Genomic DNA, 18858 nt, shown 5'->3' with positions numbered 1-18858 from the left:
GGATAAAAATATCTTGGTCCTAACTAACATATGATATCCCAATGTTTTTTCAAGGTTGATCTAGTTCTGTCCTCAAGAGAAATTTAAATAATACTGAGCGCATTTATTATATAACTGTATGTACTGCAAAGACATTTTTCTGCTGTCCATATGGATAGAGAGAAGTCTGGGTAGGGGAAAGAACAAACTAAATGAAATGTTCCAAAGGCAGCCTTACTAAAAGACTCTCCATGAAAGTATAAACTGGCTCAAATATGTGTGGAAACAAGAAAATCAATCAATTTAAAACCTTATAATTAGTGGATTTTTCATTCATTCCTTTGCATGTCTGTGGTTTCTATACCAAATCATGTTTTTTTTAAAGTATTGACTCCTAGCTTTTATAGATCCTACAGCTACATGCAAAAATTAGAACAAGGACTAAAAAGAAATCTGTGCTTTAAAGTGTTACAAGGTTAATTTTTGTTTGGCTGCTGTTATTCTTGTTGTGTTTCTGTTTTACCTTTTGTTTTCTGTATACAGAGTAGTGTCCACCCAACTGGAAACGTGCTAACTAACGTGTTCTTTCTATTATCAAGAAGTACCGACCTGCACATCTTTATACCACAAACAAACCAAAACATAAACCGCAAAAGTGGCCTGGTAAGATAGTTCAGTATGTTAAGGTATTTGCCACATTCTGAATATCTGGGTTTAATCACTTCGACCCACATGGTAGAAGGAAAAAGACTACTTCTCTGCATATTGTCCTCTGGTCTACACACACACACACACACACACACACACACACACACACACACCCTACCGCTGCCACCACCACCAGTACAAAATGTTGTTTTTGTTTTTTAATTCCCTGTGGATCACAGACCAAGAGAATTACAAAACTTGGAAGAAAACACCGGCAAAAATCTACTTAACCTTGAAGTAAGCAAAGAGGTATTACACTGAAAGCATAAATAAAACTTGGCTTTATTTCACTTTCGTTAAATATTTTCATGCTAGAAATGATATTATCAAGGAAAGAACAGGAGAAGAGAACAATCTTCAAATCACAGACCTGATAAGGAACTTGGAGACAGAATGCAGAAAGAGCCTTTACAACTTAGTAGTTAAAGTCTGACAAGCCATGGTAAAAACAGGAAAAGAATCTGTGCGGACTCCTCTCTAAAGGAGACAGCAAATAGTAAGCTAGCAGACACATTAAAAGATGTCTAACATCACTAATGGGATCAAATCTACCGGAGAACAAAGCCAGTCACAGGGGACTGTACAGGGGAGATCCGGTGTACGTAAGGCTATGGGAGACAAGACGTCACGTGGGATCGTCTGGAGAATTGCTGCTAGTACAGACAGTTCTTTCTGAGAGAACAGTAGCAAAAAATGCCCCAATATAACTACAGTTGTCCACATAGGATTCTATGAAAAGGTCAATAATGAATTTTAAATTTTAAGTAGGTAGCTTGTATTGTATATTAATTTTATCTCATTAAAACAAGGCAATTCTCCAGTTCCTACAAAAGATACTTATTCTGTCTTCTGGATCACTATGGCACATAGGGACAGAGGTTTGCCTTTCCTTCCTCTAAGGCAGTGGTTCTCAACCTGTGGGCCATGTTCCCTTCAGGGTCTTCAACGACCCATTCACCGGGGTAGAATATCGGACATCCTGTATATCAGATATTTACATCATGATTCACAGGAGTAACAAAATACAGTTATGAAGTAATAATGAAATAATTTTGTGGTTGGGTCATCACAACATGAAGAGCTGTACTAAAGGTCACAGTGTTAGAAAGATTGAGAAACGCTACTCTAAGGTGAATTTGAGAGGCAACTCATGCCCAAACACAGGGTTCTTACAATCCCTGACGAGAAGCATGAGAAGTCACAACCCCAAATACACCAGCAGGCACACTTATCCTAAAAAGAGGAACACAGGGAAGCTGAAAACCCCATGCCAGTATTATTTCCATCTGTCACGGGGCGTGGAACATCTGCCATCACTGATTAACTGGAAAGTAACTCACATATCAGCTGCCTTTGATGGCCCCACTCCTGCCCTGTTCTGCACTCAGAGGCTTGCCTGCATATGACACTCCACATGCGTGTGTCTGAAGCTACCCCTGTGGCAGTCTACATGTTCTATCCTGCCTCACACAGATTCATCCCAATCCTTCAACTCTGTTGAGGGACATTCCACACATTTAGGAAACCTCACCTAAGGACAAACCTTAATTCATACGTATCAGTGTAGAAACAGACTGTAATTATATCTGAGGTGAAACAGAGACTTCCAAAGAGAAGTCCCAAATTCAATGAAATAGAAATGACCTGGGAGAAAGCATAAATTAAGGAAATTTAGTGTAATCTTAGGCAATACACACACACACACACACACACACACACACACACACAAGAATGAGGAAGGAGACCCAAGCAGCACACCTAATCAGGATTATGTTTAAGTCTACAGAGAAGAGCTGTATAATGGCCTAGAAATTTTTTAGTACAAATTAAAACATCAGAAGATTAGGACGAGAACCATATCTCCCAGAGAAAAACATATTCCTTCTACAAATAACACAGTAAAGATATGAAAAAGTAATACCTAATCAGTCCATGTAACAAAACGCTGTTCCACTAGATTCCTTCCCATGCTCTGATGCGCTCTCCCACTAGTGGCCAGCAGAGGGCGCACACATAGGCTCTCCTCTATGTTTGAGCCATGTTCAAATATTTCGAGTCAGTCTGTATTAAAAGCACAAAAGTCTGTCTATTTTTACAATATAAAATGTAGATACCACAAGTCTGGTAAGAGCAAAGACAGATCCCAGAGGAAAGGAATCCAGAGAAGCAGAGACCACACATCCTTATCTCATGACGTCATGAGCAGACTTCTGGATCACCCTGAAAAGTGAAGTTTTACACGCTAATACGTAAAAATCCAAGCAAAAGAACTCTCTCTCTCATCATATACATCTGCTTCAGAAAAAGTGATGTGGGATTCCCCTCTGTATGCTATGATTATGTTTTATTACCATTGTTTATTAAAGAAGCTGTTTCAGCCAATGCCTTAGTAAATAAGCCAGGCGGAAAGTTCAAACAGAGATAGAGAAACTAGGTGGAGTCAGGGAGATGCCATGTAGCTGCTGAAGGAGAAAGCCGCCAGCTGCCAGACAGAACCTTACTGGAAGACCACAGCCTCGTGGTGATACACAGATTGATAGAAATGGGTTAAGATATAAGAGTTAGCTAGAAATATGCCCAAGCTATTGGCCAAATATGATTGCAATTAACATAGTTTCTGTGTTATTAATCGGGGCTGGGTGGCCGGGAAATGAAAGGGCAGTCTCCCACTACAAAAGACAATATAAGCCTTTATTTAATTTTTTTTGATTTTTACATTAGAGAATTAGTAAGTATTATCTGTGGTGCAACTGTCAGCAATATTTATGAAATCAAACTGACACACAGAGAAGGACACACTGATGAGTCAATGGCCCGAACTCCCTGCCAGGGCTGGAGCCTTAACTGAGGGTGAAGGGAAAGGGCTCAGAGAATGAGTGAGAAAAGAGCTAAGGACCACTGTGTTAGCAGTGGAGCCCACGTGATGGGGAGGGGCAGAGCTGACCCTCCTGACTGTTGTGTCTTGTGTCATTTAGTCAGTAATCCACTTCTTAAACAGACATGCACATTGTTTTAAAGATAAAAAATCAAAAATTCACATTAAAGTTAAGATAACCTCATTATTTATAAATAAAAATCTCTACATCTAACTGACTAAAAGTAAACAAACCCATTTCCCTGGTTAAATCTGGCAATGAGAGTATAAACCAGAACAGTCTGATAAATGGGGATTTTCACTGAGTTAAGATCTAAAGCTACTTTACTAGATATGCTGGAAACAGCCTGGAATTCAAAAGCTAGGGAGGATGAGGCAGGAGGATAGTCAGTTCCTAGGATAAGTTATAGGAGTTTGCCCAGCCCCCCTACACACACACACACGCACACACACACACACACACACACACACACACACACACACACGGTCAATTAAAAAGCACATAAAATAAGAAACAAACCCTATCACTAAGGCCTGAAACGATACGAGGAGCAGTCATCTGTTAAAAGCTGAACACTCAGGTACACATTGAGATATGGAACATGAAAATATAGATGGTACAGGAGAGGAACTTTTGTGTGGAATTAGGGATGTTCATTCTTCCTTTCTCCCTGTTCAGTTTCCTATGGCAGCATTGGGGGCAATGGGAGATCCGGGAACCAGATCATCGGGCTCTGGTTCACAAACCACACACAACCCTGCTCCGTTTCGCTGCCGCTGCTGCGCCAAAAATACACTGACAAAAGGTAACACACAGAGAAGGGTTATTGTGCTTCAACTAGTTCCAGATTCCATGCCGTTCACCACTGCGGGAACCTGAAGCAGCTGCTTACATCTACATTCAAGAGCGCAAAGAAATGAAGGCACGCATGCATGCTTGCTGCCCAATTCCTTTTCCATTCATACAGTGCAAGGCCCAACCCTAAGATGGCGCCGCTCACGTTCAGGATGAGTCTTTCTACCTCAGCTGAGAAAACTAGAAAAACCTCTCACAGGTATACCCATAAGCCAACCCAACCTAGACAATCGTATACCGTGCCTCTCTTCCCAAGAGTGTCAATTTAACAATGAAACTAACCACAAACCAAATAAACTTGAACCTAAGACCCCATTTTTTCCTATGTCACTATCTGCATCTTTTGCAAACTTTCAAAAATAATTTATTTATTTTTATATCACATACATTGGTGTTTTGGTTGATTGTATGTCTCTGCAGGGGCATCAGATCCCCTGGAACAGGAGTTACAGACAGTTGTGAGCTGTCATGTGAATGCTGGGAATTGAACCCAAGTCCCCTGTAGGAGAGCAGTCAGTGCTCTTAACTGCTGAGCCATCTCTTCAGCCCCACTATCTGTATTTTTAAATTCAAAGAGAGACAAAGACAGTTTCCTAAGCATGTGCATGTCTTCTTCATATGCCCCTGCTTTATCTTAATGGTTTTTCCCTTTTATATTTGCAGAAAATTATTTTATAGTTTCACAATATTCTATTGGGTCTTGACACCTATCTTGTAAATGATGATTCTCCTTCCCATAAAGGTTCCTCACTTTGTGCAGATGATACTAATTGTGAGCTTGTCAGTTTAGGGGCTATTTGTTAATGTAGAGCTTTACATGTCCACAATTACCAAAGTGGCCCACAATTTCGCATTAAATTCAGCAACAGTTTGTAACATTTCACCATCCTAAACCCGGCTTTATGTCACTCTCTAGACTACTGTTGGTGCTTTCTCCCAAATTTGGGCTTCCATTCCACAAGAAATGAAGTTGGCCCCAACATTCAGAACTCTGGGAAAACTGGAATGTCAAGTCACAGCCCATACAACAGCTTCTAGGCAATGCACAGTTTTTCTAGTCATAACTTCTAAGACCAGTGTCCAGTTTTGCATAAACTTCATGCTAGTTTCCTGTCTTGAAACTAATGGGCACATGGATTGTTCTTATCAGAGAGAGAAAAATAACCCTTTCCTAGGTCCCCTGCTTTCCTCCAAGTTTGACTTCTTCTTTGTCCAGCACAGCGGATGCCTTGCTTTCAAACTGTCCTGTCTACTCAGGGTCTGCTGTTTTCTCCTGTTCTGCATCAACTCAATTCAGTGTGCTGCAGGAGGTCTCTGAATATATTCCATACTTTAGAGGTGTCATATTAACAGGAGCCACACTATATATTTCTTTTAAGTTTGGATACTCCATACCATTGACTTAGCTCTATAACCCTAAGAGAATTACAAGTTTGGGTACAATTACCATGCATGTAAGATGTTGACAACAGGAGGGACAAGGTGAAGGACCAAGGACATTAAAAATATCATTTAACAAGTCTTAGTAGTAAAGAGATCTTTACATTTTAACATTGTAATGAAAAATGTTTCTAAAGTTCTATTATTTCTACATTTATCTATAATATAATATTTAGAGCTGGAGAAAGGGCTCAGCTGCTAAAGGCTAAGCCTACAACCAAAAATATAATATAATATATATAGGATTACATTTTAAATTATGATAATGACTTCAAAGAACTTATAAAACATTATCCTTAACTGGTATAGTAGTAAGACTATAAAATTACAGATTTATCTTCTCCCTTCCATCTTCTTCTTTGGTTCTACAGTTTGGGCTTAAATTTTCAATCATGTTCTCACATGCCTTAACATTAACGATATGGAATAAGGAAGGAAGGAAGGAAGGAAGGAAGGAAGGAAGGAAGGAAGGAAGGAAGGAAGGAAGGAAGGAAAGTCAAAGCACACCGCTGACCAAGGAACTTGTGTATGATTCTTTTCAAATGTTTGTCTCATAGTTTTCAAATTCAAATTCCAACGGCCTATAGAAGAGCCTCCAGCACACACAATATATTAAATCAAAGCCAATTAGCATTAAAAATGAAATGCTAAGTTTTGAAAAGTACCACACAGAGTCTACCTACTATGTGTGTATTCATCGCATTTCAATCATTTCTTACTTCTAAAAAGCACAAACTCTAATGTGCTTGATTTCCCAGACAGCAAAACAAAAGGGCAGGTGGCAAACATTCCTGTAAAAGTATGTATAAATTTGAATTTCTCTTGGAAAAATACTGAGGAATAAAATGGCCAGATGATATAAAAGGTATGTTTAACCCAACTGCCTTTTAAATATTTTACATAATTGTATGTAAGAGACCCAGCAGATTCACTTCTTGTCAATAGCTATATTAACTTTTTTTCTTTTCTTTCTTTCTTTCTTTCTTTCTTTCTTTCTTTCTTTCTTTCTTTCTTTCTTCTTTACTTCTTTTTTTTGAGACAGGGTTTCTCTGTAGCTTTGTAAACCATTCTGGAACTAGCTCTTGGGCTGGCCTCAAACACACAGAGATCCCCTGCCTCTGTCTCCCGAGTGTTGGGATTAAAGGCGTGCACCAACATCACCCAGCTATATTCACTTTTGAAACAGAAAATATTGCACATTGTTTACATACTTAAATAAAAATTATGCTTCATCAGAGTAAAAATGTGAAGAAAGCACAAAACCTTACCGTGGCATCCAAAGCTAAACCACACCGTGGCATCCAAAGCTAAACCACACCGTGGCATCCAAAGCTAAACCACACCGTGGCATCCAAAGTTAAACCACACCGTGGCATCCAAAGCTAAACCACACCGTGGCATCCAAAGCTAAACCACACCGTGACATCCAAAGTTAAAAGTAGACAAAGAGTTTCAGACTGTATTAAGGTATTTATAAGCTATAACAAAAATGATGCTTTAAGTTATTTCACTATATTGTATTGTATCTAAACATTTCTAAAGATTAAGATATTAATTAACATTAACTTTAAGTCTTCTTAGGAATACTGAAATGTTGTTATATAATTCCAACTAACACAAATCTAGAATAGAATTACTTATTTTCAACGAAACACCAACCACATTAGGTCAAATTCCTCATACATATAAAACAGGTAGCAAGGGTTAGGAACCGATATAGGTGAGAACAGTAGTGATGATCAGTCTAAATGTCACTGCTGAAGACCAGGGATAAGGACATGAAGACACGCTACTCATCCTCATCAACACAACAAACAAAACCAGAAGCACTTGCTATGAGCCAAGCATGATTCTGAGATCTTGGCATACCACATTCTATATCCTCAAAATAACTGAGATATGTCACTGCAATCTTTTTTTAAAGATTAAAAAACTGGAGTTGGATAATGTACACAATGATCCAAAGGTGAGTTACAAGCCCAGGATTCAAACTCAGTAAGTCTAACTCCAAACACAAGCTCTCAGCCCTTTCTGTCTTTCAAAAGGCCTACCTTGTCCTTCACCAACAGTCTTCCATAGATATAGAAAAGTGTTCTGAAACTCTACAAACATATGTACTTTATGCCATCTTTTAGGAAATGTATTCACAAGTGTACTGTTTCAGCTGACTGAGAGCTCAAGCCTGGGTCAAGCACTATGGAGTAAAGTCCTAGACCTGCTGTGAGCAATTGTGATCAGAAGGATACCATACTCACAGTACATAGTACAGCGCTGACAAGGGAGTCATCAGGTAAGTTAGTAAGATTACTAATATCAGTTCTTCTGTCTGAAGCAGTGTTGAAGAGAGTTGCTTCGAATTCTGGAATGTGACAGACTGGACAAATAGGTTTGTGAAAGAAAGCTCTCCTAAGGTTACGTTGTCTGAAAAATTGACTCTCCACAATATACAATGGTAGTAAGAAGTAAAGTGTAGGTATATAGAACAACAGCAAATGCAGACAAAAAAAGCTTAATGATTAATTAGTTAATTCTTGAAATTTGAAGTATTATAAGCAGAAAATTCTTCAAAGAGGATGACTTGAAATTAGTGAGAGCAAACTTTAGGAACTACATCCAATTCTAGTCTTGGAAGGCTGCTCTGGAGAACAGCTGGACCGTACAGGCTTCACGGGGAGGGGGAAGAAGGAAGTGGTGTAGGTAAATACAGTACTCAGAAATCGCTGGGGCCACATTACCTTTTACCGGCAGGACAATGTTGGCAAGAACTTACTAGTATCTGGAGATTTCTCTTCTGACTTCCCAAACAGAAATTCATACTTCGCCTTGGCAACACTCTGGGAATGTGCTGATGCAGTGTTACCCCAAACCCACGTCTCTGCCTGCAGAGTGAGAGCCAAAAAAGGCGTCATTACAATACAACAGAACAAACAATAATTACCCAAGAAGAAAAATTACCCAAGAAGAAAATGATTAAACCCTCGTGATCACTCAAAATGAAACAAGAAAAAGCAGAATACCATCAGGGTACACTACTTCAGCAGTGAGCCCCAGACAAAGCACAGTATCCACATGATGTGCACGGGAAGACAAGAACAGGTGAGAAGACACCGTGACCGTGGGGCAAGGCCATGATAAACTGTTCCAAACCTTTATGTGGCTGGGGAGAGCTCAGTTCGTGATTCGCTTGCCATATACGCATTGAGACCAGAGCCCAATATCTCCAATTTAGGTTTTAAAAAAGCAGCTGTTGGAGACATGAGTTTGTAGTCCCAGCCCTGGGAAGCCTGGTGGGCCAGCCTTGACTACTCAGTGAAATGCAGAACAATGAGACCCTGTTTCAAAGTGACTGGCCCCTGAGGAATGCCATCAACAGTTGACCCCTGGCTTTCACATTCAAACTCACAAACATGCATCCACATTAACAGGTTTCACATGCATATATAAACAGAAAGCTTATGTTACTTTTTAGCTATTAAAAACTATTTTACAAGCTGGACTTGGTGGCATAAAGACCCCAGCACTCGGGACACAAAGGCAGATGGATCTCTCCGTTTGAGGCCAGTCTGGTCTACAAAGTAAGTACCAGGACAGCCAGGATCACACAGAAAAACACTGCCTCAGAGAAAAATAACAAATAAACAAACAAAAATTGTTTACTTATGCTATTTTTCTGAGTGATTAATATCACTCAGTCTAAATTTAAAATATTTCTCTCTATGGGTTGTTGATTCATCCCCAAAAGAAAGTAGTCTTTCTCCAAAATGACCACATCTATACATTAGAAACACCGCGCAGCTAGATAAGGCCACACAGGACTGCCAGCCCCTCCACTAACGCTATCTGTCTTAAAATTCAGCATCTGCCCAGTATCCTCTGCCCAGTGATTCGAAAAAAAAAAAATGCTCTTTAAAGGAAAGCTACAGTGGGAAAGGTGGTTCAAATCACGATTTTGATCCCAAGACTTTCCCGACCACTTTAGGCAACTGTCAAAACTTGAGGGGTTCCTATTTCTGGCTTAAGCACTGGATGAGATGGGGTCTGTACACGTCGGGGAGTCATTTTCTTGCCTCTAACGTGAATGAAAACGTCCAGATCCTGTTTTCATTCACAGGAGCCAGGCTTGCACATGCAGGTGTATGAAGAGAAGTGGGAAGAGATGATAGAAGGACATCATCAACAGCTTTTACCTGGCTACCAGGAGACCTTCAAGGCTCCTTAGAATGCCTACACTAATTTCTACCTTGACTATGAAACATCTATTCTCATGTCTGACCCACAACTGGCCCTGCTTCCTGGGGGACAATAACATTCAGGGTTATATGGACGACCAAGAAGCTAACTACTTGAAGCAAGATTATCCAAGCACTGCTATGACAGCCTTTGAAGCAGAAATGACTGGGAAGGATAGACACCCAGTCAGAATGCCATCACCCCACTACAGACCAGTTCAGCATGTGGTATCACCCGTCGGTCTCCCCCATCACCTTGATCTTCTATATCATTATCAAAAAGTTAGCTTGCAGAATTTTGAAACAGAATGCCTAAAAGTAATTCTGTAATCATTTAATGTTCAGATATCAAAATTCATCTCTGGAAATTCTTCTTCATGTAATGTGTTTAGCAAGTATAGGTTAATTATCCTTTTCCCCCAACAGAGAGAAAATAATCATAATCTGTGTATTTAGAGAGCTTCTGCTAATAAAAGAGGAGCTCCCCAGGGATTCCCAACAGAAAGTGGCCTAATTTGGAAGATGCTTATGGAAGGCTCTCTGAGGAAGTGGTGCCTGCAGAAATGGTAACATGTGGTGCTGGGTAAGGAGAGCAACATACACTACACAGAGGGGGCATTTGAAAATGACTAGCCTATGTCATTTCCTTGGCCTAAGAGAAGGCCAAGAAGCACAGAACAGGTAAGGAGGCCAGCTCAGAGACCCACAGACAGAGCAGCATGGACCAGAAGCAGTGATTAAACAAGCATGGGGCACTTGGGGAAGGAAGTCTCACCTTAATCAGGTGACTTTTGGCTGTCTCACATTGGCAATAAAACAATAACCAGGGCAGTGAGTACATGGAGTCATAAATTAAAGCATACTTCTCCACGAGTTTTAAACACGCTGATGGAGAATGCTGGAGGCAGCAGGGAGAGCTGGCCCTGTGGTCCTAAGTGTGGGAGAGCCATCCCCGACATCCACCAGCTGCAGCCAACACTGTTAGTTCAGGTCTGGATAAGCCAGCCCCGAAATGGTGACCATAGGAGAGTTGTCCCCATTACCCATCTGTCCTGCGGTGGCATGCATGAGAGAAAGCTGCCCTCCTCCCCCAATCCCCACCCATCAATGCCTGAGATGGGTGTGAGAGATGGCCCTGTGGTCATAAGAATGGCAGAGTCATCCCTGACCTCTATCAGCTGAGCAGTCTCTCCACCTCACCAGGGCAGCACAATAGAGCCAACATGGTTAGCACAGATGAGTCAGCCACGAAACTGTGACCATGGGAGAGCTGTCCCCATTTCCCATCTGTCAGACTAACCCTAAAGATGTCCAGGCCCAGAACCAGGGTTATGACTTAGCCTGCCCCAACATCCACTCCACCTATGATCTGCTGGAGCACGTGAAGTGAGCTGACCCACAGACTCGAAGTTGCAGGATCTCCACAATACAGGACGCCAGTGGGGTGTTCAGGAAGGGGCCCAGCATCGAATGTGTAGTGGACCAGACCAATGTCTCTGCGAAGAACACTTGCAGGTAGAGATGTGCGGACAAAGGGGTATACAGTGTGACCTGACCTGTTGAGTTGTACTGCAGCTTCCATGGTGAGATTTTTAATTTCTTCCCTTTTCTTTCTTTTTTCCTCTTATGTTATTTTCTCCATTTTTCTTTTATGGAATTTTTTTTCTTTTTTGAATGTTTTTATATTCAGTGGGGTGGGGGAGAATTTGCAGGGGCAGAGGGAGGATGCGAAAGGACAGGGAATGAATGGAATCAAGATACCTAATGTGAAAAACACATAGAATAAATAAATTTTATTTAAAAAATACGGACACAAGGAAGTTCTCAAACATTAGCACAAATCAACATAATCCAGAGCACTCATTAAAACACACGTCTGTGGTGCAATCAAGAGCTTCAGAATCAGGTAGTACAGAGCCTGAAAATGTGCACCTTCCAGCAGCCAGGTGATGCTGATGACTCTGAATTCAGTGTCTGCACCACAGCTCCAGACTGGTGTGCTCCTCATACTTTACGGTATGTAAGAATCAACTGGCGGTCTTACTATTGGATCTGAGTATCTACACTTGCAGGCCCTCTCTAAGCTGGAGAGTGAAGCAGTCAGCGTTCAAAGCATACTCAGATTCTCAGAGAAGAAAATATTTGTAAGGGCTGCTCTAATAGGAGTACCACAAATGAAGGTGTCTCAATTTGACAAAGTGCTTCATTATTTTGGCAACTGTGGGGACCCCTACATCCAGGCTCAAATCACAGCATTACTACCCCTCCCCTCACTAAGTGAAGCAAAACTCATTCTCCCCACATGGGTTATCTTACCACTGTGAGGCCTGCTGATGCTGCTCTTCCCATGCTAATACTTTTAGGATTTCACCTCTCTCTAGAATAATTTGTACAGATATGTGAAATAATCAGCTTGATTAAAGACATGCATGATTCAGTAATACGTTTTTCAGTCTATATTACTACTTGAATAAAACATATTCCCTTTGCTTTATCACAGTTACTTTAGTAGCACAATAGAAATACATGTTTAGCATGCATGACAACCTAGGTTCAATCCCTGACACCAAAAACACAAATTAAATGGATGTACAGGACTGATATCTCAAGTTAAATGATGAGGAGTAAAGTCCAGCTCAGCAGGTACCAGCTCCTCAACACTCCATAATTCTACACGTGAGATTCTCTGCTGTGCAAGAGTCCTATAGAAACCGTACAGCTGACATGTGGTGACACGTGCTTGTGATCCTGGCATTCAGAAGGCTAAGGTAGAAAGGTTAGCAACTCAAGGTCAAACTGATCTCCATAGGGAGACACTATGTATATCCGCTTTGGAAATCAGTATGGAGATTTCTCAGAAAATTAGGAAACAATCTACCTTAAGACCCAGCAACACCACTCTTGGGCATATGCCCAAAGGATGCTCCATCCTGCCACAAGGACATGTGCTCGACTATGTTCACAGCAGCTTTATTCACAATAACCAGAACCTGGAAACAACCTAGATGCCCTTCAACCAAAGAATGTATAAAGAAAATGTAGTACAATTACACAATGAAGTACTACACAGAGGTAAAAAACAATGGCATCTTAAAATTTGTAGACAAATGGATGAATCTAGGAAGAACCATATTGAGTGAGGTAACCCAGACTCAGAAAGACAGATATAATATGTACTCACTCATAAGTGGCTTTTAGATATAAAGCAAAGAAAAACTAGCCTACAGTCCACAACCCCAGAGAACCAAGACAACAAAGAGGACCCCAAGAGAGAGACATACATGGATCTACATAGGAAGGAGAAAAAGACAAGACCTCCTGAGGAAATTGCAAGTGTGGGGAGCACAAGAGAGAGTAGAAGGAGAGGGAGAGAAAAGGAGGGGAGTGGAGATATATGTGTAGCTCAATAAAAATAATTAATAAATAAAATATATAAACATTAAATTATAAAAAAAAGAAAAAGAAAGGAAGGAAGGACGAAAGGACAAAAGAGCAAAAATACAGTATTACAATGAACATCTTTAATCTGGAATCTAAAATATTTTAGCCACTGACAAAACACCACAAAAAGAAAATTCCACATTCAACCTCATGTTGCAGGACAAAGTAAAAATGAAGGCACAGTAAAAATATTAAGTGAAATTTCTTGCAGACCATGGATATATGGTGTATATAAAATGTAAGGCATCTCATTATACATACACAAATATTTCCATACTAAAACTTCCATCAAAGTCTAACTACTCCTAATCCCATCCATTCTCAATAGGAGATACGAAATTTGTAGTTCAATATTTTTCGAGAGTCCCTGTAATTCTGAAGCACAATAATTCTTCATATTTCGGAACCACCTTCACAGACTTCATTACAGAGTACTTAGCAATTTTTCTTTGTGCTAAGTTTACAGTGGTCAGATCACCAATGTGTATGCTGTGCAGACAAGCACAAGAACGTCAGTAAAGGATAGCACAAGTAAAATCTCAGCCTCAGAGAGCAACTTCTGCGGGAGCAGGCCTGAAGCATCAACCTTCGCGGGTTTGACTGAGGGACTTCCACCACAGCAGGCCCCAGTGGGCAACCTCCTTGAGGCCAAGTCCAGGCCAGAGAACTCCTTGGAACCAGGACAAGCCAGTGTGCTCTCAGTGGGAGCAGGCCCAAGTGAGCACTCTCCACGGGAGCAGGCACTAACCATCAACCTCCTCAAGAGCAGGTATGAGCCAGTGACCTCCAAGGTAGCAGGCCCAAGCCAGCAACCTCTGCAGGAACAGGCCCAAGCCATCAACATCCACAGGAGAGGCCCCAGCTAGTGGCATCTTTGGAAGCAGGCCCAAACAAGCGACCTCCCTTGGAGCAGGCATGAACAACCTCAAGGATTGCAGAGCAACTTCCAGGAGCGCCAAGGGACCTTCAGGAACCCACCGAGGGACCTCCAGGGTGACTGAAATCATGGCCCCGACTCCACAACAGGAGCAACAATCTGAGCCTTGGATCCACTGGCACCTGGATGAGTGATCACCAGAGACATGGCCTCAACTATACCAATCAGAGGAAAAAATGGGTAGACAAGGTAAAAACACACTCAACATCACAAAGAGCAACACAGCACCACCAAAAACTAGTGGTTCCCAACAGCAAGATGTAAACACGCCAGCAGAGGAAAATGACCTAAAAAATAACTTTAGGAGAATGTTTGAGGCCCATAACAGAAAATGAAAAACTCTCTCAAAGAAATGGAAGAAAAGACAAAAAAAAAATTGGAAGAAAGCAGAAATCTCTTAAAGAAAATCAAGAAAAAGCAATCAAACAGGTGTAAGAAACAATTCAAGACTTGAAAATCGAAATAGGTAAAATAAAGAAAACACAAACCGAGGGAATTCTAGAAACAGAAAATACGGGAAAACAATCAGGAACCACAAGTGTAAGCATAAACAACAGAATACAAGAGATGGAAGAGAGAATTTCAAGCATTGAAGATACAATAGAGGAAATATACTCACCGATCAAAGAAACCATTAAATCTAACAAAAGCTTAATACAAAATACCCAGGAGATATAGACCATGATGAAAAGACCAAAGCTAAAAATGATAGGAATAGAAGAAGGAGAAGAAGCCCAACTCAAAGCAGAGAAAATATATTCAATAAAATCATAGAAGGAAATTTTCCCAACCTAAAGAAAGATATGCATATGAAGACACAAGAAGCTTATAGAACACCGAGTAAATTGGACCAAAGAACAACAACAAAAGTCCCCTGACACATAATAATCAAACATTAAACATACAGAATAAAGAAACAATATTAAGAGCTGCAAGGGTAAGGGCCAAGTAACATAGAAAGGCAGACCTATCAGAATTACACCTGACTTCTCAATGGAAACCACGAAAGCCAGACATTCATCGTCAAGCGTTGTGCAGACATTAAGAGACCTTGGATGCCAGGCCAGACTACTATACCCAGCAAAACTTTCAATCACCATAGACTGAGAAAACAAGATATTCCATGACAGAACCAGATTTAACCAATACCTAGACACAAACCCAGCCCTACACAAAGTACCAGAAGGAAAACTACAGCCCATAAAACACAGACAATAGATGATCTCACAGCAGAAAAATCCAAAGAAGGGGGAAACACACACAGTAACATCACCAAAAACAAAAATTAAAATTACAGGAAATAGCAATCACTGGTCATTAATAACCCTTAATGTAAATGGACTCAACTCACCTATAATAAGGCACAGGCTAACAAAATGGATACAAAAACAGGATCCATCCTTCTGCTGCATAAAAAAAAAACCCACACCTCAACCTCAAAGACAGACATCACCTCAGAGTAGAGTTAGGAAAAAAATTTCCAATAAATGGACCTAAGAAACAAGCTGGTGTAGCTATCCTAATATGTAACAAAATAGACATCAAACTAACTCGACTAAAAGAGACAAAGAAAGACATTTCATATTTGTCACAGAAAAATATCCATCAAGAGTAAGTCTCAATACTGAACATCTATGTTCCAAATACAAGGGCACTCTCATATATAAAAGGAACACTACTAAAGTTTAAGTCACATATTAAACCCCATATGCTAATAGTGGGAGACTTTTAACACCCTACACTCACCACTGGACAGAAACTTAACAGAGAAATAAGAGAACTAACAGCTGTTATGACTCAAATGGACTTAACAGACATCTATAGAACATTCCATCCAAACATAAAAGAATATACATTCTTCTCAGCACCTCATGAAACCTTCTCAAAAATTGACCACATACTAGGTAACAAAGCAAACCTCAAAGACACAAAACAATTACAATAACCCCATGTATCTTACCAGATCACCATGACTTAAAATTAACATTCAACAGCAAAACTAATTTCAGAAAGACCACAAACACATGAAAATTATACAATGCTCACCTGAATCACTAATGAGTCAAGAAAGAAATAAAGGAAGAAATTAAAGACTTCCTAAAATTCAACAAAAGGACCATACAACATACCCAAATTTATGGGGCACAAAGAAAATAGTGTTAGGAGGAAAGTTCACAGCACTAAAAATGCCGACATAAACAAGCTGGAAAAATGCCACACTAGTGAGTTAACATAACACTCAAAAGTTCTAGAAAAAAAGAAGCAAACTCACTCAGGAGGACTACAGGGCAAGAAATAATCAAATTGAGAGCTGAAATCAACAAAATAGAAATAAAAAACACAATACAAAAGAATCAATAATCTCCTTTTGTGTCTTATTGCTCTAGCTAGGACCCCAAGAACTATATTGAATAGATATGGAGAGAGTAGACAACCTTGTCTTGTGCCTGATTTCAGTGGAATCGCTGGGAGTTTCTCTCCAGTTAGTTTGATGTTGGCTATTGACTTGCTGTATACTGCCTTTATTATGTTTAAGTATGTTCCTTGTAGCCCTGCTCTCTCCAAGACCTTTATCATGAAGGGATGTTGTATTTTGCCGAAAGTTTTTTCAGCATCTAATGAGAGGATCATGTGGTTTTTATTTTTCAATTTGTTTATATGGTGGATTACATTGGCAGATTTTCGTATGTTGAACCAAAGTCAGTCAGTTGAGTATCACAGATTGCTCTGGCCCAGAAAACATTACGAGCCGAACTGAACAATCACTATAAAAGCAATATTTCATGACTCACTTAAAACCAATAGTCAATTCCAACATTCCACATTTGATCTTGTTTAATCCCATCTCTCCTCATTATCCGGGAAAAGCCAAGTCCCCTGAAAACATGGTACGGTGTACACACCAACCAAACCAGGCAGGGACCTGAAGCTCAGGCCTGATGCTTTAGAAGCATGGTTAGGTGCTCCTGGCTGTTGCATTTTGAGTAATTCATGTGGAAGCCCTAATCCCCATATTCCAAACACAAGTGTATTTGGAAATCATTACAAATCTGGGCTAGCTGATGACCTTCTAAGAAAACAAGATTAGGGACACAGAGAGACAGACAAAGCAACAACCACGTGAAGACAAAGCGAGAAGTGACCACCTGCAGTCAAGGAAAGGGCCTCAGCAGTGACAGCACAAGGCCATAGAGGGCTGGTCTCTAAATCTGAGACAGTTTATTTTTGCTGCATATGCCACTCAGTCTGTTAACGGCCTAGCAAACACACAGCAAACCTGAAATAACTAAAGGCAAAAAAGATGTCTATGGCGGACACATGGGAAATCTCAGTCATCTTTCAGGGTTCTTAATCTCATTAGTAGAAAAATTTAAGAATAGAGTCAAAAGGAGTCTCAAGGACAATTTTATTAGTTTGAATGAAAACCCTAAGGCAAACCTGTTGTAAACTGCAGATGCAGCCCAGAGTGGGAGGATGGAGCAGAGGGCGGGAATTGTCATTTAAGCTGGCACAGCGGTCAGACCCAAGATCAAGAAGCAATCGAATGGTGGGGAGAGGGGATTTAGAGAAATAAGAAAGTTCAAGATGCTGGGGAGGGAGTCCAACGTCTTAAGGAAAGCATGTTTGGAAAGGATAAAGAAGGAAAAGAAAAGTTATGTTTTCCTGAATAACTCATACCTGGGTTATTTACTGCACCAGGGAAGGAAAAATTAGGAAGGGAACAGAAATGGTCTAATTATTCCACCTATTTCTTTAGCATGGCTTAAGCTGACCTCACCTTCCTAGAGGCGGTCCCTTGACCAAAGTGAAGGACCAGGCCTCCACGGAAATGTTAGCTCAACGCCCAGGCCAAAGCTTCTGCTCTCTTGGCCAGGAGAATTTCCTACTTTAACAAGGTGGCAGAACTTGAGTCCCGCTGTTTCCTTTCAACTAGAAAGGGAATAAGGATGAGAGGGTGCACCCTTCCATCAATTCACAGAGAGCACTGAGGGTGTGAGGAGATGGGAAGTTGGATAACGGGGTGAATCTTCAAGCCCACATGCAGCCAGCAAGGCTGAGAGACTGAGTGGATAGAAAAAGCAACTCAGCAAAGACAAAAGGAAAGGATTCTTATTCCGACAAGCTCTCAGCACCTACCCAGACATAATCACTGATTTCTGTTTACACAGTCAGGTTTTGCGGGCTTATTAGGGACAGAGCAGTCCAGCAAAAAAACAAGAACAAAAATGGGGGCGATGGTAGGAGCAGGAGGAGAGAGAGAGATCACTTGATGATTTGGGGTAAGATGGCAAAATAAACAGACACATCTATGCTTGTCTTCCAAAATCATTAAAAATACAAAAAAGGGGCTGGGTGGTGGTGGTGCACGCCTTTAATCCCAGCACTTTGGAAG

General features: G+C 40.6%; 1 protein-coding gene across 3 annotated transcripts in view; it reads right to left on the bottom strand.

Moving 5' to 3' along the window:
- The window catches only part of Psd3 (pleckstrin and Sec7 domain containing 3), a 536277-nt gene that overhangs the window by 307689 nt on the left and 209730 nt on the right, over nt 1–18858 (bottom strand). For all 3 annotated transcript variants that reach the window (XM_085680351.2, XM_085680348.2, XM_085680349.2), the window contains one exon: nt 8629–8737. In XM_085680351.2, the coding sequence (XP_085536477.2) occupies nt 8629–8737 (109 nt within the window). The remainder of the gene's footprint in view (nt 1–8628; nt 8738–18858) is intronic.

This window comes from Myodes glareolus, chromosome 23 (genome assembly GCF_982192425.1).
Source record: "Myodes glareolus chromosome 23, mMyoGla1.1, whole genome shotgun sequence".
NCBI lineage: Eukaryota > Metazoa > Chordata > Mammalia > Rodentia > Cricetidae > Myodes > Myodes glareolus.
The sequence above is the reverse complement of the archived record's forward strand: the minus strand, read 5'-3'. Positions and strand labels throughout refer to the sequence as shown.